Source organism: Rhinolophus sinicus, linkage group LG07 (assembly GCF_036562045.2).
Source record: "Rhinolophus sinicus isolate RSC01 linkage group LG07, ASM3656204v1, whole genome shotgun sequence".
In the NCBI taxonomy this organism is placed as follows: domain Eukaryota; kingdom Metazoa; phylum Chordata; class Mammalia; order Chiroptera; family Rhinolophidae; genus Rhinolophus; species Rhinolophus sinicus.
In genome coordinates this window covers 55,444,313-55,467,935 of record NC_133757.1, presented here as the reverse complement: position 1 = coordinate 55,467,935, position 23,623 = coordinate 55,444,313, and the positions used below count along the sequence as shown (strand labels likewise).

The 23,623-nt window shown below is 52.8% G+C and overlaps 1 protein-coding gene across 2 annotated transcripts in view; it reads left to right on the top strand.

Annotated features, from left to right (window-relative positions):
* Window positions 1–22,787, top strand: part of ZCCHC24 (zinc finger CCHC-type containing 24) — a 61,815-nt gene extending 39,028 nt beyond the window's left edge. For both annotated transcript variants that reach the window (XM_074339680.1, XM_019749495.2), the window contains 2 exons: window positions 10,553–10,717; window positions 18,604–22,787. In XM_074339680.1, coding sequence (XP_074195781.1) covers window positions 10,553–10,717; window positions 18,604–18,717 — 279 coding nt within the window. In that variant the 3' untranslated portion in view covers window positions 18,718–22,787. The remainder of the gene's footprint in view (window positions 1–10,552; window positions 10,718–18,603) is intronic.
* Window positions 22,788–23,623: the final 836 nt, after the last annotated feature.

The window sequence follows — 23,623 nt, the reverse complement described above, 5'->3', positions numbered from 1 at the left end:
AAAGTCCAGGAAGGGTGTCCTGGAGTGGACAGAGACCATGCCAAGGACCAGTTCCAGTATTGCCACCTCCTGCCTGAGTGACCTTGGCCCTGGCCCACATACATCACCCATCATGGGCACTGCCACACTGGTGTCCCCTTCAGATACTGATGTGCTCTGGGCCCCACCCAGGGTGCTTGCTCTGAGGGAAGCAGGAGATAGGGAGGGCTGTTGTGGCCACAGCACGCTTAGAGACTAGTGGGAAACAAGACAGCAGAAATGGCAATTTGTGAAAGTTGCTTAAATTCGGGGTACATTCCCTGGCGTGCTGGAGACTGGGTCAGGGCAGGACATGACCCACAGCCAAACGAGTGATACCGACCACAAAGTCCCCTGCGAGTTTGGGGAACCAGGGCCTTCTCTGGAGAGGCGGCAGGAGCATTCTCAGCTAGCACGCATGCGAGACTGGGACTTAGAGGATGGAATGAGCAGCCGGTGGAGGGCAGTTAACCCTATCTGCAGTGGGGGAGGCCAGAGGGGTGCCCTTTAAGCTTGGCCTTGAAGGCGACACGGGTAATCACCAGGCACCAGGTGGAGAAAAGTTGGGGGCATAGGGAACAGCAAAAGCAAAGGAGTGGGGGCGGGGGGCACATCATTTGGAGGAAATGATTTTGTTTAAGTATGAGTTTTGTAGGAGGGAGTAGCAGCAACTAAGGTGAAAAGGCCAGCTGGACCAGATGCGGAAGGGGCCCCAAAGCCTTCAGTGTTTGCCTCAGTCCTGTAGGTGGTGGGGGCCCCCAAGCCTGAAGTGGTCACTAAAGTACGTGGGGGAGAGCCTACCTGACTGAACAGGGGTCATGGCTATAGCAGGAGCGGGGGGCACAATCAGAAGAGAGGGGGGCTTCCTGAGAAAATGGGACCCCCAAACAAGGATGCCCAGGAACCTGGAAACCCACTCAGGACAACAAATGGTGTTCAGACTGAGCAGCATCCAGCTGTCTGCCAACCACAGGTGGTTGCAAATCTTACATCCACCCCCTAGGGCGGCAGCAGACAGCAATCTCTGTCTGCAGTCACAGAAGGGGAGGAAAACCCAGGGCTTTTGCAATCGCTATGATTCGGATGTTTTCCACCCCTTTGGACTGGCCCCTCTTCCCCTCCCCACCCCTTAGCTCTGATCTGTGCGGTTTGCTAGTGGAGGAAAGCCAGAAGCAGGAAACAGATAACTTAGGGAGTGGCTGTTCATGTGATTAAAAAGTCTTTGCTTTCCAAAAACTTTTGCCCGAGAGAACTTCAAATTGCCTGATCTTGGGGTAGGGTTTGGAAAGAGGGGTTTCATTGCCTCCTGGGATAGGCTTCCCCAGGGCCATGGACATTGTGCCCAGAGGTAGAGGTGCTGGGGCGTGCACCCCTTTGGGTCCTGGAGGGGCTTTGCCCTCTGTTGTCCCTCCCTATGCCCGTTTCCTCTTTCCCTTTGGTTCTTTTCCCACCTTCTCTCTCCCTTCGCCCTGTCACTCATGTCCAGTGTCTGTCTCTCCCCACGGACCTGTCTTACTCACACCCTCGGCTCTCACCCCACCCCCACCCTTCCTGACCCTTATTCCTGGTGGTCCTCTGCCTTTCTTCTCTGCCTCTGTTCCCCTTGTTTTCTCCTCTTTTTTGGCCCTTTCCCTCCTTTCTACACCCCTACTCCATGCCCCCTCCCCAGGGTTTTCCTGAGACCTTTTCCTGGCACTGTGAAAGCTTCCATTGTTCCCCTGCACTTTGACAAACCCTAGTGTTGTGGAATCAAGATGGCATTTCTGTGGTGGCTTTGGCCTGGGAACCGGGTGGGAGGGGTGATGATGAGACTGGGCCTTCTGGGCCCATGCTGGGCTAAGGCAGGAACTCAGAAAAGGGGAGGGTGTCTGAGGGAGGTGGCGAGGACGCTTGTGCTCAGACAAGGGGGCCCTTGAGGCTCCGGAGGAAGCCGAGGGTGGCCTCTGCCAGCGTCCTGCCTCCCTCCCAGCAGCCTGCAGGCCACAGCACTCAGCTCACCTGTCCATCTGATCGCCTGCTTCCTCTCTGGCCTCAGTGGCCTCTGCAGCTGCCTGGACCAGGCTGCAGAGGCTGAGGCAGCCCTCCTGCCTGCCTCCCAAGGCCATGTCTGTGGACAATTGAGTGTGGGGGTCTTTGGTGGGTCCCTAACGCAGTGTCGTGGAGCACAAGGGAGGAAAAGCATGGGTCTCTGCACTGGACACACTTGAGCTCAGAAGCTGGCCCTACTGCTTGCTAATTATATGACTTCAAACAAGTTGTCCCATCTCAAGCCTCAGTTTCCTCATCTGCCATTAGGTGAAGAGTGCTGCTGTTGTGGGGCTGTTGCACAGATTAGAGATAATTTCATGTATCACCCAGGACTGGGTGAAGAGTAGCTTTTGCCCAAGGATGTGGGTCCAAGAGTGTTCCTGCAGGTGTGAGTCTGACTTGGGCCTGGAAGTGTGTGGCCATGAGTGTTCGTGACTGGTTGGTGAAAGGGTCACAGGGCTGGCCCTTTTGGAAGGCCCCAGACTCTGAGAGCATTCCTCATTTGTGTTGTTTATTTCCATATTCCTGGAATGTTCCACAGAGCCTTGTGCAGAGTGGGTGCTCAATACATGTTAGTTGAGCAAATGAATAATTGAGGAGATGGCCAGGAGTCGGAGACCAGAGGTGGAGTCGTGTTCCTAAGAGCAGACTTGTTCTCTGACTTCTCACAGCCACTTCATGAGAGGCCATATGCGAGGTGGGACGTGTCCCTTTGGAATCAGCAGACAGGGTTCAAGTCCTGGCTCCACAGCTGTGGCGCTGGCACAAGGTACTTGGCCCTTCTGGGCCTCAGTTTGCTCTCCTGTCAAATGGAGGGGCTGTGGAGTGATAGGTTGGGAAGTGGCTGGCACATAGTAGGTGCTCATTAAATGTTTGTGTCCCAGCTCCACCAGAGCAGCCCCCTCACTTGGCAGATGAAGAAATTGAGGCTCTAAGACGAGCGCGGGAGAGCCAGAGCCCAAACCTGGGCCTCTGTCCACACCCCATTTCTCCCCATCGGCCCAGGCTCAAGGAGACACAGCAGGGAGGGTAGAGGGGCACCCATGAGCTGAGAAAGGGGGGCTCGAATGAGGAGGTTCTGGGAGCAGGGCACTACCCCTAGCTTCCCCAGAACCCACTTGGACTTTCCAGGAAGGGCCAACGAAGCTGTACAGAGTCCGGGGCCCATGGACCAGATACCCCCGCCCCATGGCCCCCACATCTCCATCTGTGGGAAGGGCATCACGAACTCCCGAGACCCAGGTCCCTTCCTCTCTTTCCTCGAGGCCAGGACCACCTCAGTGGTCCAGCTTCAGGAGAGCATGCAGACCGCGTGGGACAGCGAGACGGCAAGGAGCCTGTTCCTTATTTCCTCCCCATACACCTCTGGCTCCCGCCATTGCCTCTCAGCGGGACGCACTGTGGGGCTGGCCTACAACTCCATGGTGGAGACAGGGAGCAGAAGTGGGGCTGCCGGGCACGCGCTGACTCTGGGCCTCAGGAGGAAAGTGACCCTGCCTGGTGGTCAGTGCTACCCTCAGTCTGCAGATGGGAAAACTGAGGCCCCGAGAGGGGAAGTGATGCCCTCAAGGCCACCCAGCATTCCAGGACCCATGACAGTAGCAACCCTTAACTGTTTCTCACCATCCTGGCTGGGTGTGTTCCTCATGTGTGTGTGATTCTGGAACTTTGCAGGGAAATTGAGAGAGTGGGCTTGGGTCAGACAGCCTGGGTTCACATCTAGGCTCCCCACCTTGGGCAAGTTACTTAACATCTTCTCTCCTCAGTGTTCTCATCTGAAACCTGGGCCTGATCCTATTCAGCTCATAACGTGGCTCAAAGAAGGCCTGGCCCTGACTAGACACCTCATAAGTGTCTAGTGGCTATTAGTCTGTCCTAGAGCTCAGCCAGGCACAGACTGCCCTCCTGGGCAGGCAGAGGTGGTGTGGCCAGGGCCAGGGGGGCAGCCTGCTCCTGGGGCCCGCAGCTGGAGCGCAGAACCATGAAAGAAGAGGCTGTACGTCCTGGTGCAGATTGACATGGAGTCGTGAGGTGGAGGGCATAGCCACAGGTCCTCAGCACCCCACTGTGCCCCCGCCTCCTGAGCTAGGGTCCCTGGGATGCTCTGCCTCACGCTACCAAAGCTGACAATGTCATTTCCCTACAAACGGGACTAACTCCACGAGGGCCAAGAGGAGAGCATGCTTCACCCTAAAGGCAGACTCATACTTGGCAGGCATTTGGGAAGCAGGGACAGGGAAATTACTGGGCAGAGTGACCAGCCAGGGTTCTTGTGTCCTGTGACAGTTGTGAATACTTCTGACTGTACTCAAAACTGAGGGAGCAGATGGGGTCCAGGAAGTGGGAAGTCTGCTCCATGGCTGGGGGCAGGGCAGCTCTTTGGGCACGAACATGGTCCAACAGAACCAGCAGCCAGAGGTCACCAGTTCCTAGCACCCAGGCCCCAGTCCCCCCCCCCCCCACCGTGGCAAAGGTGGGGAAGAGTATGGACAGAGCCACCATCACTGGTGGGAAGGTACAGGGTGCCCCCTCGTGGGCAGGCAAGGCCTGCAGGCCAGGGAGTGGGTGGATGAACCATCATCACCTTCTCCGTCCAAGTCATACCTACTCACTGAAGACAGCTCATTAATTAGAACAGAGCATCCAGTCTCCCGGAGGCAACTTCTGAGCCCTTCTGGCTGATTTCCTGCCAGCCCTTTTCTTGCGTATTTTTCCTTCTTTATGGTTTTCTCTGGGAGCAAGCTATATTCAATTACTTTTCCTTCTTTCGTTAAAAGCATCTTCCCAAACCCTTAAAAAAAATCCTCATAAATAGTTTAATGGCTCTGTTGTCATTTATCCAATGGGTGTAACATCATTTAAGTTACCAGGGCATCAGTGTTGAATGTTTAGCTTGTTCCAGTTTTTCACTGTTGTAAACAGTGTCGTGATGAACATCCTTGAACAGCCCTTTGGGCCACATCTCCGATCATTTTCAGGACAGTCGCCAGAAATAGACTTGCTGGGGGGGAGGAATGGACTTGCTTTTTAAAGTTTGAAAGCTTTTTGCCAAGTTGTACTATAGAAATACAGTAGGAAATATATCTGTTCAGCCCTCACCCAGCAGCATCTGAGAGTGCCCCCTCCACATCTGCCCGGTTGGCATTTACCAGCAATAAGAGTTGGGAAGACTACAGAATTAGAAGTGCCCTCAGAGTTACCTGGTGCCACTGCCTGACCAGGCCAGAAGTCCTCTCGACAACCTCCCTGGTAATTGTTCATCCAGCTTCTGCTTACATACCCCCAGTAACAGGGAGCTCACCACCTCATGGCCATCCACCAGAAATCTCACGAGTTGATGGAAAGAAAACAGTGAGCTGCTCTGAAGAAGTGCCCAATTAGTGTCAGCATCATCTCCATCTCTGCCCAAGCTGCTGGCTTGCCTGGATGGCTCCTCCCACTCCCCACCCAGCTCTGCCCTCACTGCTCCTTGGCACAGGGCTTTCTTCCCACCCCCACGCCAGCTGCCACATCCCACTTCCCAGGCTTCTCTCCATGGCAATTCTAGCCCTGCTCTGGAAGTCAGAGGACCCAGTCCCTCCTCCCAGCTCCCTTTCCAATTTACTATGTGTTCTTGAGCAAGTCCCTTGCCTCTCTGGTCCCCAGAAGCCTTCCTGTTCTACCAGAAGTGGTTTCTGAGCCCCAGTGAGCTTTCCCCGGGCTCCTGGCAGATGTGATTCCCCAGAGGGGTACGTGGCAGGGGCCTGGGTCAGGAAAGCCTGGCTGGGCCTGGCATCGTTCCCAGCCAGGGTGGGCGGAGGCCCAAGCAGAGCTGTGGGCAGTCACCGTCTGTTCTACGCTGAAGTTTATGAGAAGAGGCCGTGCCTTTCTGGGAGGAGGCTGGGGGAAAGTGTAGGGGGTAGAGAAGCCTTTGTTCCATCAAAAATTCCTGCTCCCTTTAGCCCTGCCCTTGTCTGTCAGCATAAACAATGTTGGGTCTGAGTCCTTCCAGGAAGCGGCTGCTTGCCTCCATGTACTGCCTCTTCACCCCTGCCTTTCAGGCCACGACTCCCCTCCGAACCCACAGGAGAGCAAAGCCACCGGGCTGGGCGGAGCTGGAGGCCCTGGGGTCTGGGGGATTTCTCTTCTGAGCATAGGCCTCAGCCTCATGATGGCGACACACTTGGGGGTGATGGAAAACGTGAGCCAAGTGTAACCTTGTAGAAAAGCCTGCTGGGCTGAGCCTCCTGCTCCTTCCCTGTGCCTCAGTTTCACCGTCTGAGGTAAAACTCAGACGGTAAAAGGGTTGATGATATTCCCTGCCATGCAGGGTTATGAAAAGAGGTGAATGGGACCCTGACAGGACATGGAACCCTGAGCACAAAACCAGCACATAGACAATGCTTCATGAATGTTTGTTCTCTTCGCTCTTCCCTTTGTCCTCTGCCAGCAGCATCTGCAGCTTCCACAGCCTTCCTCTATCTTGGTCCCTTCCCTGAGAATTCCAGAAGGTGAAGGCACCTAGTGCTGTTCTTTTTTGCTTGCCACCTCCCCGACAGTCCAGGGAGAGCAAGCCCACCTCTACCGGGACCTCCCTCCCGTCTTTGGAACGTTCCTCTTAGGGTTTATACCCGTTGGTCTCAGCCCTAGCCTCCACGTCACGTAGAACACATCTGCTCCCTCTCCCTGTAAAGGCCCAGAAGAGAATCGCTGACATCGCTGATGATGACTGAGCACTTGCAATGTCCAACCACCGAGCTAAGACCTTCATGTGCACGAACGCATCCCATCCTTCCAACAGCTCGGGGACACAGGCCCTTCATCATCTCGGTTTTCCATGTGAGGAAGGCGAGGCACAGAGAGGTTGAGTGGCTTGCTGAGGTTTCCCCAGACAGTCACAGGCAGAGGCCGCATGAGATCACGGGCGTCTGGCTCTGAGTCCATGATCTGAGCCACATCCTGTGCCGTGGGTGTCAGAGAGCTGAGGCCTCCCAGTGCTGGCCTGACAGCGGTGTGGGAACCGGGTGCACCCTGCCCAGCAGCTCACAGTCCCTGGCAGATGATTCCAGAAGTGCTGGTTTTCTAGTTACACGGGGTGGTGATGTCTTCTGCCTCATGCCCTCGCTCTCCTCTCCTCTTCCCACTTCTCCCTGTGCTGCACACTCTGAATCTTGTGTATTTGTGGGGTTTCTTTCCTGCTCGTTTCTGAAGCAGAGATGCTTTGGGAAGCAAATTGTCAGTCCTCACCCTTCAATCTGCTCAGTGTCCCTGGGATGCCTTGACCCCTGCCCTTTGCCCCAGCTGCATGAGGCCGGGTGCCAGGTCCTGTCAGTCTCTGGGCTAAGAAGCCTGCAGAGCCAGGTCCCAGAGTGGACCTGGCTGGTGGTGGCCCCTAAATGTCCCCGTTCAATCAAGGAGTCTCAAATCCCACCATTAGTGAGGCACCCCACCTATCCTTCATCCCCCTTTAAAATGTAGATGCCTTTATGAATGGGAACACATTGGAATGAGTTCATTTAGTACTTTCAGGATTACTGGGAAAGGAAGACAGTGGGAGCTGATTGCTTAGCAGATGGGGTACCAGGCCCCAGGTAGAAAAGATGGCACCAGAAGGGGTTACTAATTGCATGCCCACTAGACACCAGCAGAGCTCACAGTGCCTGCAGAGGCATGTGTTGCCTCCTCTACTGCAAATTGACCGGACCCCAGGCCCTCCCTGCACGCTGAGTGGTCCCCTGGGCATAACTAGCCTCTCTCACAGACCTGACCAGTGATAAGAGCCAGCCTGCCTCCGGACTCAGACTGACCCTCGCTGGGATATCACGGCTGCCAGGAAGGCCCGTAAGGATCCAGAAGACATTAGGCAGCCAGCCCAAAAGATCAGGGCAGTGTTACTGTCACTGTCTAAGTTTAGATTTAGAGACTCAGCATCTAGGTCCCTTTTTAGTGTTTTGCCTGCAATTCTAGTAGGTTGTCACCAAGTGGTGGTAATAGTTCCTGGGATGATTACTGAAGGAAGAAATTATTCTTTGATATACCACTATTGTTCTAGATTAGTAAATAATAATAACCAATACTCCCATTTTACTTTTATGCGCCGGGCACTGTTCTCAGTGTTTTACAGGTATTACGTCATTTAATCCTCAGAACAATCTTATATAGTAGTTTGTTTGTTTGTTTTTTATTATCCTTGTAAACTAACTTGCTCAAGATCACAGAACTAGGATTTAGCTCCATCGTCTGTGCTGTTAACTTGATGCACGATTTCATAAATGGACAATTACCCAGGGAAACATTACTATGGAAATAGATCATGTCGTAACCCAGTGCTTCTTAAACTTAATGGGATATGACTCCCCTGGGCCTCTTGGTAAAATGCAGATTCCGAGTTAGTGGATCTAAGGTGGTGTCTGCAACTCTGCGTTTGTAATAAGCCCCTCGGGAACACTGCTAAGGCCAGTCTGGGGACCACTGCTGAATAATCATGGTGTAGAACTTTGTTTAAGCCTGTCTCAAACTCAAAGCCAGCACATACCACGTAGGAGACACAAATGCAGGGAGCAACTGTTTGGAACAGAGGTGACGTGCAGAACGCATATGCAGTCGGTCTGATGGAGCAGCTACTTCACAACCTCAGCTGATAGACGCCAAGAATTCTGGACCATTGTGGTTCTGTTTCTATGTGAAATCTCCCATTTTTAGTTATTGGGGCTAATTCAACTTTATAAAACACTATGCAGCTTGTACATGAATGTTGAAGGCAGTGTTATTCATAAGAGCCAAAAATTAGAAACAACTAAAATGGCTATCATCTGATGAATGAATTTACATACACATGGCATGTCAATACAAACTGGACTGGAATATTTTTCAGCAACAAAAGCGAAGTACTGATACATGCTACAATATGAATGAACCTTAAAAACATTACACTAAGTGAAAGAAGAAAGACACAAAAAGACAATTATTGCATGATTCCACTTACGTGAAATACCTTGAATAGGGAAATCTATAGAGACAGAGAGTAGACTAGTGGTTGCCTAGGCCTGAGTGGGGTGAGGAGGTGGGAGGTAGGATGAGGAATGACTGTTGATGGGTACAGGGTTTCTTTTGGGAGGTGATAAAAATGTTCTAAAATTAGATTGTAGTGATGATGGTTGTATAACTGAATATAATAAAAACCATTGAATTGTATACCTTAACTGGGTGAAATGTAGAATCATATTTCAGTAAATCTATTTTAAAAAACAGCATGTCGGAGAAAGCTAGTTTCTTTAATATATAAAGTAGAGTTATAAATCAACAAGAAAAATATGAAACCCCAGCAGGAAAAAAAAAATCACAAAGGATTTGAACTAACAGTTCATAAAGGAAACACATATGGTTCTTAAATGCGCAGGAAACTTCTTTCTTGCTCATACTAACAGACATATAAGTCAAAGCTACTGTGAGATTTCCACCTCTTAGATTGGCAATGATGAAAACTTGGTGAGACTATGGGTTGTTAAGTTGGTATACCTGCCGTGGTATAGCTAATATCTGTGTCAATATCTTTAATAATTTGTCAATATCTTTAAAACTAAAATTTGTCAATATCTTTAAAAATTAAAAGTGCACGTATCAATTTCATTTCTAGGAATTTGTTCCACAAATGTACTCTCACATGTGCAAACACACACGCGCACGCACACACACACACACGCAGAGTTATTGGAGCATTATTTGTAATAGTGGAAACCACCCAGATCCTCTGTAATAGTGACTGGCAGACACTGGAACTTGCGTGGTTGTGAACACTGTGAGCTATGAAACCTAACAGTAGCTCCTTTTGTACTGATGTGGGAAAAGGATGTGCTATATGTCTTATAATAACAGTACTTGTGTGTCGAAGATACATTGTTAAGTTAAAGAAAGATTCAGAACCAAATGTATAATCTGTTCCCATATGAGTGAGGGAAAAGAAGGAATGCATGTACATAGGTATGTGTTGCATACGTTTGTAAATGCAGCGCCCATCTTAGGGCTGGTGTATGTAAAGGAATTTAAGATTACCTCCAGGCAGGGGAGCGGCTGGCTGGGAGCAGGGGTGAGGGGAGACCTCTTTCACTGCATATGTACCAGGTTGTACAGTACTTGTGTTGCCTTTTCAATAACCATTGAAACCATACCACCACGGGGGCCAAAGAGCACCTGTGTGTAGGTCCATGCGACCACCAGCTGCCTCTTTATAATGTCTGAATTAAAGAAGTAATTCCTAGCCACCATCAAGTAATTTGCTCCCTTAAATCTGAAAAAGGTGAGCACGCCCTCCACCTCCTCTTTCCTCTGTTCCCCGTGTGGGTCTCCCAGCCTGGGATTCCCGTGTGCGCTCTGGGGTGACCCTGGTGTTCTCTGGATTGGGGACGGAGGCACCTGTGCATGGGGACATAGGTTATGCAGGCTGAGGAGGGAGACCGTGGGGCCCCTGTGGGGCCAGTATTTTGGCCTGGTGCACCCTAATGCTCTTTGTTTGCTCCCTGTTCTCTAGGCACGACCCAAAGGAGAGGGTCTGACCCCGTACCAGGGCAAAAAGCGCTGCTTCGGTGAGTACAAGTGTCCCAAGTGCAAGAGAAAATGGATGAGCGGCAACTCCTGGGCCAACATGGGGCAGGAATGCATCAAGTGCCACATCAATGTGTACCCACACAAACAGGTGAGCTGGTGGTCCCGGGCAGGCGGGCAGGGAAGCACTGTGGGGGTGGGTGTTCTTGAGGGCCACAGAGAGTGGCTTTGTCCCATTGGGCCTCAGTTTACTCCTTCTTACGGCAAGGATGAGGCCAGCTTTCCTTGTCTCTTCTGAAATGGGGGTGAGAGAGTGCCCGTTGCCCCAGGATGGGAAGGAGGATAAAGGGGCAGCTGTACCTAGACCCTGAGACTACAGACCCCAGATTAATTTTGAAACTAATGCTCTGGGGTGCTGTTGTGAGACAAACGGATGTGAGGGCAATAGGATGCTGTAGAAAATGTGCATTTCGTTTATTTGTTCATCCAGTTGACTCATGTATAATCGGGGCAGCTACTGTGTGTCAGGCACTGTGCATAGGGCTGGTGGCCAAGGTACCCATGAGCCTGCCCTGGTGGTGCCCCTCATCCCAGGGAGGACCTACTCACTGCAGGCTGCAAGGAGGAGGTGACATTTATTGGGACCTGTAGGAGGGGAGGAAGTCACAAGTGGGGGCAGGCATCCTAGGAAGAGGGTACAAATGCCCTGAGGCTGTAAGGACTTGGGGTGCTCAGTGAAAGAGCAGGAAGGTGGAACGAGAGGAAAGGGTCGGGGAGCTGAGTGGGCACTCACCAGGGCCTTGGGGGCCATGAGGGGAAATCCCTGAACAACAGGCTTTCTTCTGCATCTTGAGACAACGACTCTGGCTGTGTATAGAGATTAGCTTAGGGAGCAGGAAGGGGGCTAGGAGATTGAAAGGGGGAAAACTGTGGCCGTAGTCTGGTGTGAGCTGGAAGAGGTCTGAACTAAGGAGGTGGCTCTGGACCTGGGTGCAACACACAGTGTCACCAGATTGGATGTGGAAGGTGAGGGAGAGGCAGGAATTCAGAACACTTACACTTTGGGCTTGAGCGCCTGAGTAGGTGGAGGTGGTCATTACTGAGGTGGGCAGCCTGGGCTGGGGGCAGGGCAGGCTAGGACGTAGATGCCCAAGGTAAAAGCAAGAGTTTTCTGATACAGGTCATATTTGAGATGTTTCTGAAAATCCAAGTCGAGAGGTCAAGAAGGTCATTGGATGAAGCTCAGATGAGAAGTCACAATGGCTCCTCCATAACTCGGTACCGGTGACCTAAAGGTATTTAGGGACTGGATGAGATTTCCTGCAGAATGTGGGCAGAGCAGATAAGGGATTCCCCAGGCCACGTGTTGTGATCCCAGCTTTTGGGGGTCAGATGGAGGAGAAGGGCCCAGCGGGGAGAAGGAGAACTGGGAGCATGGAGTCCTGGAGGTCAGGAGGAGAGCTGTTCCAGGGCACAGGTGGTGGTCCGTGCTGAGATGTCAGGTATAATGACCAGGACAAAGTGGCCATGAGGAGGTGGTCCTCAAGCTTTATGGGGCATCCCTTTCACCTGAGAATTTGCTGAACTACAGCCAAAGTTTGAACCACTCAAGCCAATGCCATGCAGGCAGAATGGATATGGCAGTTCACAGCAGACCTGTTGGCAGGGTCGTGTGTGCGGAGCCAGGATGTAGGCAGCTTCTCGGGCAAGCGTGCAGAGGGAATCCCTTCTTTGTCCACTCTCTCAGCTGTGGAGAGAAGCAGAGAAATGGGACAGTAGCTGGAGTCGAGAAGGAGCTATTGGGATGGGTGTTATGGACATGGGAGAGCCTGGAACACGCATAGTACAGGCAAATGAGAATGATCCAGAAGAAAACAAAAGGCTGATGATACAAGGACAAGAGGGACACCTTATCAGCTGCACAGGAGGGGGAGAGGTAGGGGTAATTAGGGAGGTTGGTGGGTTTGATGGTGCAGAGAAGAGGAATGTCGCTTTGAAGAAAGCTTGTTTTCTCAGTGAAATGGGACATGAGGTTTTCAGCTAAGAGCGAGGATGAAGGCAGAGTGGCACGCCTGAGGAAGGACGAGGGAGCAAGCCAGCGAGGAAGCGGGCCTACCAGAGGAAACTTGCAACAACCAAGCAGCATCCCCAGGGGAGGTTTGAATCCTAACTGGACCCAAAGCCATCAGTCCAGTTCTGGGATTCGCTCCGTTGGAGTTTACTGGGCAGTTGTGGGCAGGAGACAGTGAATGGGGCTGGGGGCAGAGGTTTGCCGGGAGAGTGTTTCAGAGGGCAGAAGGTGGAAGCATTGGGCATATTTGGAGACGTGTGATAATGCATGATCCTGAGGTGACAGCTTAGATGGCAGAAAGGGAAGCCAGAGGGGCCCTGATGGACAGGTGGGGCCAGCACTGGATGGAGGTCGGGGAGCCAGTGAGCTGGACAGAGAGGAGTTTCTGAAGAGCGCCGAGTCTAGGAGCTGGCCCAGGGGGTGGTAGGAGAGAAGATCACTTGATGAGGTAGTCGGGGCACTGAGGAGTCCCCTGTGTAAGCTGAGTCACCAAGAAGAAGGGCAGCAGCAGGGGCCATAGGAGGCCTGAGGGAAAGGGAGGCAGAGGGGTGGGAGGGAGGCAGTGATGTCAGGCTGAGCCCTGATGGCGCATGGAGGATCATAGACAAAGGGGGCCGGGTGGGAATGGCAGAGAGGAGGGGGGCACTGTTGGTGAGGGAACAGCACATGCAAAGTAGGGGACAGGGTGGGCACAGAGCTTGGGAGGAGCTGAGGGATGAAGCAGAGTGCAGCGTGAGGGGCCAGCTGTATCCATCCAGCTGGCGGTTCGAGGCCTTGGCAGAGAATTTGGTCTCTCTCCTAGAAGTGACTGGGAACACTCCGTGAGGAGAGGACTCATGTGGTTGAAACATTCTCTGATTTTATGACCCTTGTGCCGGCCTCCATTCCCTCTGTTTGCAGGCTCTCTGTCCCCCACACCCCACCACCAAAGGTTTCATGGTTCCCACAACCCTCACTGTCCCCGCAAGCAGACAGACTGAAAACTGGCCACAATGGCCCAATGGATGAAGGTCAGGCCCACACCCGAATGGCACTGAGGGAGAGACCAAGGCCCTGAGTGCCAAGACAGGCCTGGTGACACAACAGGTGGGAGGGCACAGGGCGCATGACAGGGATATCCTGTTCTAGGGGCGTTTCCGGGGGATGGGATCAGAGTTGGCAGTCTAAAGGAGACGCATCCTGGGTCCTGAAGTCTTCCTGGCAATTCCTGAGAAGGTCTGGGACCCCAGCCCAGAAATACCTCCCCACCATGTGTCAGTCAGCACGCTCACCGTTTGGGTTGAACTCTGCTTTCCCAGGGGCCTTTGGACATGGCCAGTGCTGTCCAGAGGGTTCATTCTTCCCCTCACTGGACACACTTTTTTTAGAGGTCTCATCAGGTCTGTGCAGGCACTGAAGGAAGATGAAGGTCAGGGGGCTGCCAAGCATTCCAGGAGCTTCCTCTCTAACTGAAGAAAAGATTCAAGCAGACAGGGTTAGCAACTGGCATTCAGAGAAATCCTGGCTCAAATCGCAGGTGTGGTCACCCTCCAGGTCCATTTGCTGAGCCCCTGCACACCCGTCATGTGTGCTTTGCCCTCCAATTGTATGATCTGTTCATCCCCATTTCACAGGGAGGGAAAGCAGGGTCCTGAGAAGCCACATGGCCTCTCTAGGGTCCCCAAGTGGAAGTGGTGCCCTGGAGTTGAACTTACACCTCTGTGGAGACAGTCTATTGAAGTGTCAGGAGCCTGGCCCTGAGGCAGGCAGGCCTCAGTGTGTGTCCCAGCTTTGCCACTCATGAACTGGATATACTGGGCCAAAGCACCATGCTCCCAGCGCAGGAGAGAGGAGACAGGCCACAGGTGGATCTCAGTGACCAGAGGGCAGGAATGGGGAAATTATGACAGCAGTGAGCAGTGGCTGGGCACTGCTCTGAGTACTTTGTATCTTCGTCCTCTCAGCCACCCCATTAGGTCAGCTCTATTGTTTCCACATTTGATAGAGGAAGAAACTGAGGCAAGGGGTGTAAGTGACTTACCCAAGGTCAGTAGAGAACCTAGGACTCATGAATAGGATCAAATTTGGGGCTGGAGGGAAGGTGGAGCCTGGATGGGGCCAATGAGTGGCCTGGGTGGGAGAATGAAAGCAGGGAGGACAGTCACAGGGCCTGTCTGAGCAGGGGAGTCTGGAATGGACCTGTTCCTGCAGGGGCTCCGATGGATGGGTGCTTGGGTCTGTGCTGGAGGTCTGGGAGGCTCAGGCCTTACAACTGTCACACCCTCTGGGACTTAAGCAGAGAGGCCTGGCCCGTGCACCTGAGGCTGGTGAGACCCAACTTCCTGCAGTGGCTCCAGCCTCCGAGGCCCCTGCCCCTATCTAGCCCGGCACCCCTTCCACGATGCCAGGCCCATTCCTGGCTTGTGCCACCATGGCCGCACCTACTGCCTCATCTTTATTCCGCCAAGCTCTGTCCAAATGCAGCCTCCCTGACCACCCTTCCCCCATCTCCATACTAAGGCTCAGAATCTCCTGGGCCTAATCTGGAAGGCTCTTCCAACAGCATGTGGCTCTGCCTTTTCCTGCTCCTAGTGTTTCAGCCCTTTTTTGCTTAGCACTTACTGTGTACAGTGGGAAACTGAGGCCCAGAGAGGATGTGGAACTTGAGCAAGGTCACTCAGCCAGCCAGTGTCCAGGGGGCCTAGGACCCAGGGGTCCCACCACCCAGCCCCCCAGTTGCCTCTCACAGGGGTCTTCTCCCTCAGGGAGGCTGCAAACTGGGCAGAGGGCTGAGGGGGTGGTGTCAGGAGCTTTTGAAGAGCTGAGAGGAGGGGCTTGGAGTCCCCCCACCCCCCAGGTGGAGAGGGGCTGCTTTATTTCTCCTTCCCCCTAAGCTCTGACCTCTGTGGCAGCCATCTCCTGAGAACCCTCCACTTCCCCTCTCCTCCCTCCCCTGCCACATCTGTTTCCCGTCAGGTTCCAGCTGAGGCCCCCCCCTGCCGGCCCTGCCCCCCCCCAGAAGAAAACACTAATAGGCTTTGCCTCACTGCAGGGGTGGGGATGGCCCTGGGGTGATCAACCCCAGCTGCTGCTTGTTTTCCCTCCACAGAGGGGAAGGGAGGGGAAGGGAAAGGAAAGGAAGGGAGGGGAGGGGAGGGGGGGTGAGTCTTGACAGTTTCCCCCAGCTCCTCCACCCAGTGGTGGGCAGGGCTGAGCCAGGACCCATGGGGGGAAGAGGCACTGATAGGGTCAAGGCCAAGGAGTGGATGGAGAGGGTATTGCAGGAGCATTCCCACAGGGACTTAGCTGGTACCCCTGCTCCCAGCCTGCCCCCAGCCCTACATAATACTAATAGTAATAATATATAGTATTGAAACTTGCCAACACTTGCTCTTTAGGGCCAGGCACTGTCCTAACAACTTTGCATGTAGTGACTTACTTACTCTTCACAACAACCCTATTAAGTAGGTACTCTTATTAGAGAAGAACATTGAAGCACAGAGAGGTTAAGTGACTTTCTAAGGGTCACACAGCAATGATAAATCTTGCAGAGCTTTTTATGGTTTAAGGATCATCTCATTTACTTCTCTATCACACATACAGCAAGTGTTATTAACCTCCTACCCGGGTTACAGAAGGGCAAGTTGAGGTTCTAGAAGAGAAAGGTCTTGCCTACCAGCCCTCAGATGAAGCTGCAGTCCCCTAGGCAAGACCCTTAATGTCTTGGAGCCTCAGGAATATTATGCACACACACACACACACACACACACACACACACACACACACACACATGAAGGGTGTGAGATTAGGTGGTGTGATTTATGTGGCAGCACTTTGCAAAGTGTAAACCATGAGGAGCAAGCGGGTGTCAGGGCTGCTTACTCTGGCCTCTCTGGTCCCATCTGGAAGACCAACTCAGGGTCCCCGACCAGCATGAATAGTTGGGGAGAGGAATGGAAACCAGTCTGGGTTTGGTCAGAGGAGGGCAGACTTCAGAACTACGTACATCAGACCTGTGGGTGCTGAGCTGAGAGTCTCTGTGGCCCCTGTGTGGCAGGACTCACTGGGATGAGGGTACAGGGATCCAGATGTTAGCTCGAGATGGGGAAGCCCTTCTTACAGCCCAGACAACGAGCTGAGCCAGCAAGCTCAGCTGAACTGCAGGGAGCCCCCCCGCCCTGGGGGCTTGCAGGCCCTGCCCACGGAGGTTGTAGGTGTCCATGCAGATGTCTGGGGGAGCAGAGCATGTGACCTTCCGAGGCCTTCCAGCTTGGGATCCTGGCTTCAACCTTTAGTCTCCCTCTACAGTTGGTGTCCCCCTTCCATTAATAATAATAATACTAATAATAATAATAGTAATTAACAGTTTCTGTATGCTATGCTTTTTCTATTCCTGATCTTCATTGAGTTGGAACAGCAATCTCATGAGAAAAGTGTTATCAATATACCCTTTTACAGATGGGGAAATGGAGGGTCAAAGGTCAGGTGGCTTACCCAAGGTTACTTAGTTCATAGGTAGCAGAGGTGGTGTTCCAGCCCAGGTCTGACGTGGAGCCAAGTTGACTGTCTCCTGTGCCCTGGCCAGGAACAGGGGCCATCTGCAAGCCCCCTGAGGCAAGGCCAAGGCTCCTGTCCTTCGTCTAGTCCATCCCTTTGTGCCTTTGTGCCTGGAAGCACAGGGATGGGCTTCATGACCCCTGGCTCAAAACCCTGCCTCCCACAGGCCCTGCGCTCATCTCCTACACCCCCAAAGTTCTCTGAGTGTCACCTTGGGTTCAGGCACCCTGTCATGGGGCAGAAATGTCAGGATGCTACTTTTGAGCACCTTGCAGTCTAGCCAGGGGTGGGCAGTGCTCACCTTCAGCCTTCTTCCAGGATCATCCTGGGTCATGGTCACTGGCACCAAGGCTCCCTACCCCACACCAGCCTGCAGCTCTTGCCCCCTCTCCTCAGCATGTGTCTGCCAGCTGGCCCTGACCAGCTTCCTCTGAGTCCCCCACCCCCAGTCCGTGCAGGGGACCCTTCTGCAGGCAGGATCCTGTGCTGGGGCTGTGCCAAAGAAGTGTGCCTAATAGCATCCATAAATTTTCCAGGGAGACAAGTTTTTGCTGGCTTTTGAGAGCCAGGAAGGGAGGGGGGAAAAAGGGAGCAGGAAAGCTCCCATTGTAACAGAAATGTGCTCGTATGTGCCCAACATTGCTCAGTTTACAAATATCTAGACATCCAAATCCTACCAATGCCCTGCAAACAAGGTGTGATGATGGCCCACTTTACAGATGTGGAAACTGAGGCTCTCTGAGGTCGCACAGTGAGTGAGCAGCATCATGGGTCTGGCAAGTCTCCTTCCTGCTCTGGGCCTCAGTTTCACTGTTAAGAAACAGTGAGGTTCCACTCATGTAGCCTGGCCCTGGGATGAGGGGGAATCAGAACACTGTGTGCCGACCCCTCATGTAACTGACAGCTTGCTTCCCCCAAGCCTGAAGCGCTGTGACCATGTCCAGGGTAAATTCTCCTTGAATCATGAGGCCACATAGCAGGCGTGGGGGTGACAATAGCCATGGAAGAAGCACTGGGTGCTGGGTGTCAGAAGGTGTAGGCTTGTCCTGGGCCTTGGTCTCCTTGTCTGGGTAATATCTGTGCACCGGGCTTTTGTGAGCTTCAGGTGGTGGCTGCTCAGAGAGTACTGGGGAGAGCAGTGGCATCCAGGTCTGGCCTGTGGGTACAGGACCCTGTCCGACAGCCCTGGCCCTAGTCCAAAACCTCAGCTTGTGCCTCCGGGGACAGCGAGAGGCAGGAAGGGCCCTGGTGCCTCGTAAAACAACCTCTGTGACTGCAACGCACTCTCTCCGGGCCCTCCCTGTGTATCCATCTCACTCCTCCTGCCTGTCTCTCTCTGCCTCTCTCTTCCTCCTTCACTCTGTGTTTCTGTCTTTCTCGCTGCCCCTTCCCCTCCCCCACTGGGCCCTCGTCCTCCTTCCTCTCTGCAGAGACCCCTGGAGAAGCCCGATGGCCTGGACGTGTCCGACCAGAGCAAGGAGCACCCCCAGCACCTGTGTGAGAAGTGCAAAGTGCTGGGTTACTACTGCCGCCGAGTGCAATGACCGGACCCCACCGCCCCGCCCACCACCCTCCTGCCAGCCAGAGAAGACGCCCCCTCCCCTGTGTTCCTCCGTGTTGCTGCGTGTCTCCGCGTGTGGGCCTGCGGGTGTGGGCATGGGGGGGTTTTGGTTCTTGTCTCATGTGTTGAAATGGTGTTACTGACGTAGCTGCCCCACAGAAGGCCAGGTGTCTGGGACTCTCTACAGGTGGGCCTGGGGTCTGTGTGGAGGGACGGGGCTGAGCAGAGATCGATGCACAGGATTCCACACAGCCCTTGGGGTCCCCTGCAGGCTCTCCTCCTCTGAGACACCCTTCCAGGTGAGCAGCCTTGTATTGGCCACAAGTGCACTAAATTTACTGTGAATCCCAAAGCCTGCAGGGGACCGTCTCCCCAAGACTAGCCAGGCCACCTTCTCCTACCCTAATCTTCCGTTTGCCCCGTGTGCAAAGCCACTCTCAGAAAGCCCTATTTTTGTCCTTTTTAAGTCAGCAATCATGGTGAGCTGACACCTGTTCTAGCAGCTGCTGGCGAGTGGGCATCTCTGCCCCCTGCCCACTTTGAGCCCCAAACCTGCCTGCCTCTGACATCACTGGCATTGCACCTGGGTGCTGCACCCCCCACCCATAGACCTGAGGTCAGGGATGGAGAAGCAATGAATGTTGGACAGTGTCCCAAGGTGTGAGCTAGGGCACATCAGGCTTCGCCTCCCCCCGCCCCCACCACACACTTTCCCCACTTGCTTGGATTTTGTCAGCCCCATTCCCTTCCCTTCTCCTTCACCTCCCACCCACACTGGGTGTCCAGCCTCAATCGAGGTTGGAGGACTGAGTGTGGAAGCCACTCTGGCAGGAAGGACACAGGTGTGGCTGTCTGAGACCTAGACTCAAATGCTCGCCCTGCTGCTGATGCACTATGGAACTTGGGAAGAACTTCGCACCTCTGGGCCTCAGTTTCCCCACTAGTTGAGTGAGAGAGTGACACTAGAGAGCAGAGAGGCCCATTTTAGTTCTGATGTGCTGGAATTCAGCCTAGCTGCATGCCATCTCCTGGAGCAGAGGGCTGCATGTGAAGAATTTCACCAGGTCCCGTACTTTACACCACCCATCAGTCAGTCACTTAAGACATCAAGCTGAGGGATGGCAGTCCTCCCCTGTCACGCCCTGCAGACCCAGCTCTGCCTGTTGTCCCCCACCCCTGCAAAAATGAAGGAGAAGAATCCCCCTCCACCTCACATGGGGCAACCCAGCAGCAAGCTGCAGAACCTCTCGTCTGTAAACCTGGGACAATGATTTCCTACCTCCCGAGAGAGCAGGGAGGCCTCTTGGCTCATCACGTTGGTCAGGGAGACACTGCCCTGGCATGCAGGAGGGATCACGCTCCTGTCCCTGCTCCCCAGTGAGAAGTCCTATTTTTATTGTCATATCATCCTTCCTTTCTCCCAGGGACAGGGAGAGAACCAATTGTCAGGACTGGGTCACTTGATTTTGCCCCAACATTATGCCTCTGTGGAAAAAAAAAAAAATCAGACCACGAAATGGGCCTGAAATTCAGTGTTTACCACGGCTCAAGGGCACCCAACTGGTGCCTAGTCGCCTTTTGTTTTCAAATGAAAATGATTTGTACAACTGAGGAGTTACAGTAAAGTGTTAACCAGGGGTCCAGGGTGCGAGTTGAGGAGATGGAGTGAGTGTATTTGCAGCCAGGGGCTGCAGATAGATTTTGGGGGGGCTATGCCATCTGACACTTAAAAAGAGGGTATTTGCTCCAACCTGAGCCTGAAAGCTGCCTCCGTCCTGCCCACAGGGGCAATGCCTGGCAAGTGACTGTGAACACCCTCCCCACCCATTGGAAATGCCACTGAGGAGTCCCTGCCCAGCTGTTCCCTGCCTTCTCCAGGGTGTCAAGAGGAGCTGGAGTCGCCCTGGCCCAAGGCTCTCTGTCCCCAAGGAGAAGCTGTCAGTCCTTCTAGTGCACTGCTGATGATAATGTTCACAGTGGTGGGCAGTGTGCTCTCCGCTGCCAGGACCAGGCCCCAACCCGTCCAGGGACCTGGCCCCACAGGGGGATGTTGGCTCCAGAATGCCTGGGGCCTGCCAACTATGCTGCAATGGTGGGGGAAACCCACACCCTAAAAAGAACTTGGACTCCAGACTGCCAGAGGCCAGGGCCTTCCACGGGCCAACAGGGGATGGGCTGTCATCCCAAAGTGACCTTTTCAATGGGCTTATCCAGCTGGCAGCCATTGCCCCTGCCATCTGGCCACCGTGGGGGCTGGGCCCTCTGTCGGAGGCAGCCCCTCTGCATAGTTCTGGCTGAATTTGGGAGCTCTCTGTGGTCAGCAAAAGCCACTACTGTGCAGGCCAGGTGCTGTGAGAATTAAGTGCTCAGAGGGCTTGGGAGCCCAGGGGACAAGAAAGTGTGTGGTTTTAGTACGTTCAAAAGGGACAATCGCTTGCAGTTAGTAGGTCTAGTGATCTAGCTGGGAGATATCAGTGTTTACCCCATATGAAGTATTCAATAGTTCTACTTGTGAAGTTGTATTTATTTTGAGTTATACTTGACACAGGATTCCTTTTTTTTTTTTTTTTAAAGAAAAATGCTATTTGTGTATTTTGAAAAAAAAAATCATAGGTGTTAAAATTTCTGCGTGGTTACCAATTCTCACGACACTGAATTTGTTACCTTCTCCCAAAAAATCTTCACAATGATTTTTGTCTGTATATATTTGAGGGCCTTTTTTTAAGAAAAAGAAAAAGAAAAGAAAAATATAATTGTTTGATTTTTGAGATTGAAAAAACAAACAAAAAAGAGGCATTTTCAAAATTTCAGAGCCTTCAGGAGGACAATAGAATATCAAACGAAGATTTCTGGAAGTATTTTGCAAACCTTCTGTTGAGCTGCAAGAAAATATTTATGGTGAGAACTTTTCTCTTTTGGAGTTAATTTTTTTTTTTTTTTTGGTTTGATCTTTTTTTTTACTATACTTTGGTCTGTAAAAAGTATGCAACTGAACTACATTAAGAAGGAAATATTGTCTACATAGAATATTATATGAAGTTGGTACATAATTCTGATGAGGAAAAAAAACCTTTGCAGTTCTTTAAGCCATATTGTTGTTATTCTGTGTTGTTTCCTTGGATGAAAATATCAGTATTAAGTAGCCAGCATATTATTCAAGTGCTTAGACTTATTAATATGTTTCTGTCCTATATTTATACATATGTGTATTTTGGAAAGTATTGCCTTTTTAAAGGGAAGCTATTACTAGATACATAGTGAAAAAGGGAATGGTGACCCCTTTGAGCCTCTTCAGCTGAGAATAACAAACACAGCATTGTAACCCATTTTCTCGCACCTTCTTATTATTATCTTGTTATTATAGTTACTAATTTTGTAGGGGGGCAGGGAGTGGGCCGAGGGAAAAAGGAGCATGTGACTAACTAGGCCCTCCATGGTCATCCAGCTCCAGGGCTGGCCTCCTTGGCCTGGTGGAGGGTCCCCATCAGCAGGGCCCAGGGAGGGAAGAGAAGCAGCAGGACTTCTCCATGCCCCTCTTGATCTTTGCCATCTGAGCCATGCCTCCAGGGCCCCAAGCTCTTTGAACTTGGCTTTGTCAACCAGAGCCTTCACCTGTCCTCCAACATCTAATAGACTTGAATCTACACTAAGCGAATATTTAACCCAACATCACTACATTGTAGCCCAGTGCAACAACTAACCCCAAAGTGTGGGAGGTGTTCCAGCCTTCAGGGAGATGGCCGAGCTGTCCCCTGGGGACTGGTGGCAGCAGGCTCCTTGCTCTCTGCTGCCAACCTCACTGTTTGACATCCTCCACTCCCGTGGGGTGACCCTTTTCGTGTCTATACCTGTTAATACATGTGTGTCCAGCTAAAAAGACAAACAGAACCCGTGGGCCCACCTCGGAGGGTGCATGAGAAGTCTCCTGACCTCTCCGAAGGGCTGCCCTCGGGATGGCATTCCGTTGTGTGCCTTATTCCTGGGGAATCTGTATACGGCTTGCCTATAGAAATATAGCCTTTTCATGCTGTATTAAAAGGACTTTAAAAGCAAGAGAGGCTTGTGGTTTCCTTGTTTACGCAGAGCATCAGTGGGGCGCTAGATGCTCTCACAGATGCATGGGGCCCAACGGAGAGGGAGGGAGGAAGGGAGGGTCTTGGGGCCACCCTCCTACTCTCCAGTGCCTGTGTCATCGAGTCCTTGCCCTGCCTCCATGCCATTCATGTGCCTTCTCCCAGCCCCTCTGCCCCAAGTGGACACTTTGTCCAGGCCTAGGGCCTTCCCCAAGTTGGGCCCCAGACTGGGCGAGATTGTCAGCACATTAGGTCACACGTTAGCTCAGCGATGGGACTCCCGGGTGACCATATATAGGAGTGAATCTTCCTCGGAGCCGGGAGCCAGCAGCCTTGCCGCCCCTGCTTGCACTTGGCCCTCTTGCTAAGGCAGGGGTTTGGGCCTCAGACGCTGAGCATCAAACAGTGAGCAAAGTGAAGTATCCGAGGCCTCTGGGAAGTCTCCAGGAGAGAGATCAGAGGGTCCCTCTTCTGAGTAAGGCCAGGGTGAGACTGGGCTGTCCTAAGGCGGGGCTCTTGCTGAGGGCCACAGATAGGAAGCCATAGGGAGCCGTGGGGCCCAGGATCAGCAATCTGGTCCTTCTCATCCTTGCTGCTCACCAGAATCACCCAGGGAGCCTGGTCTCACCCCAGAGACGCTTGAGATCTCAGCCTGGGTGTGTCCTCAGGTGCTTAGCCCAGGTCAGTCCATGGGCAAGGTTGAGAAGCACCGGGCTTTGCAATGGTCCCACTGGGGCAATGGTGACATCAGTGAGGAGGACAGTGTGGGGGGCAGGGGCGGGACTCCAGCCCCATGGGAGGGGCATCCCATCCTGG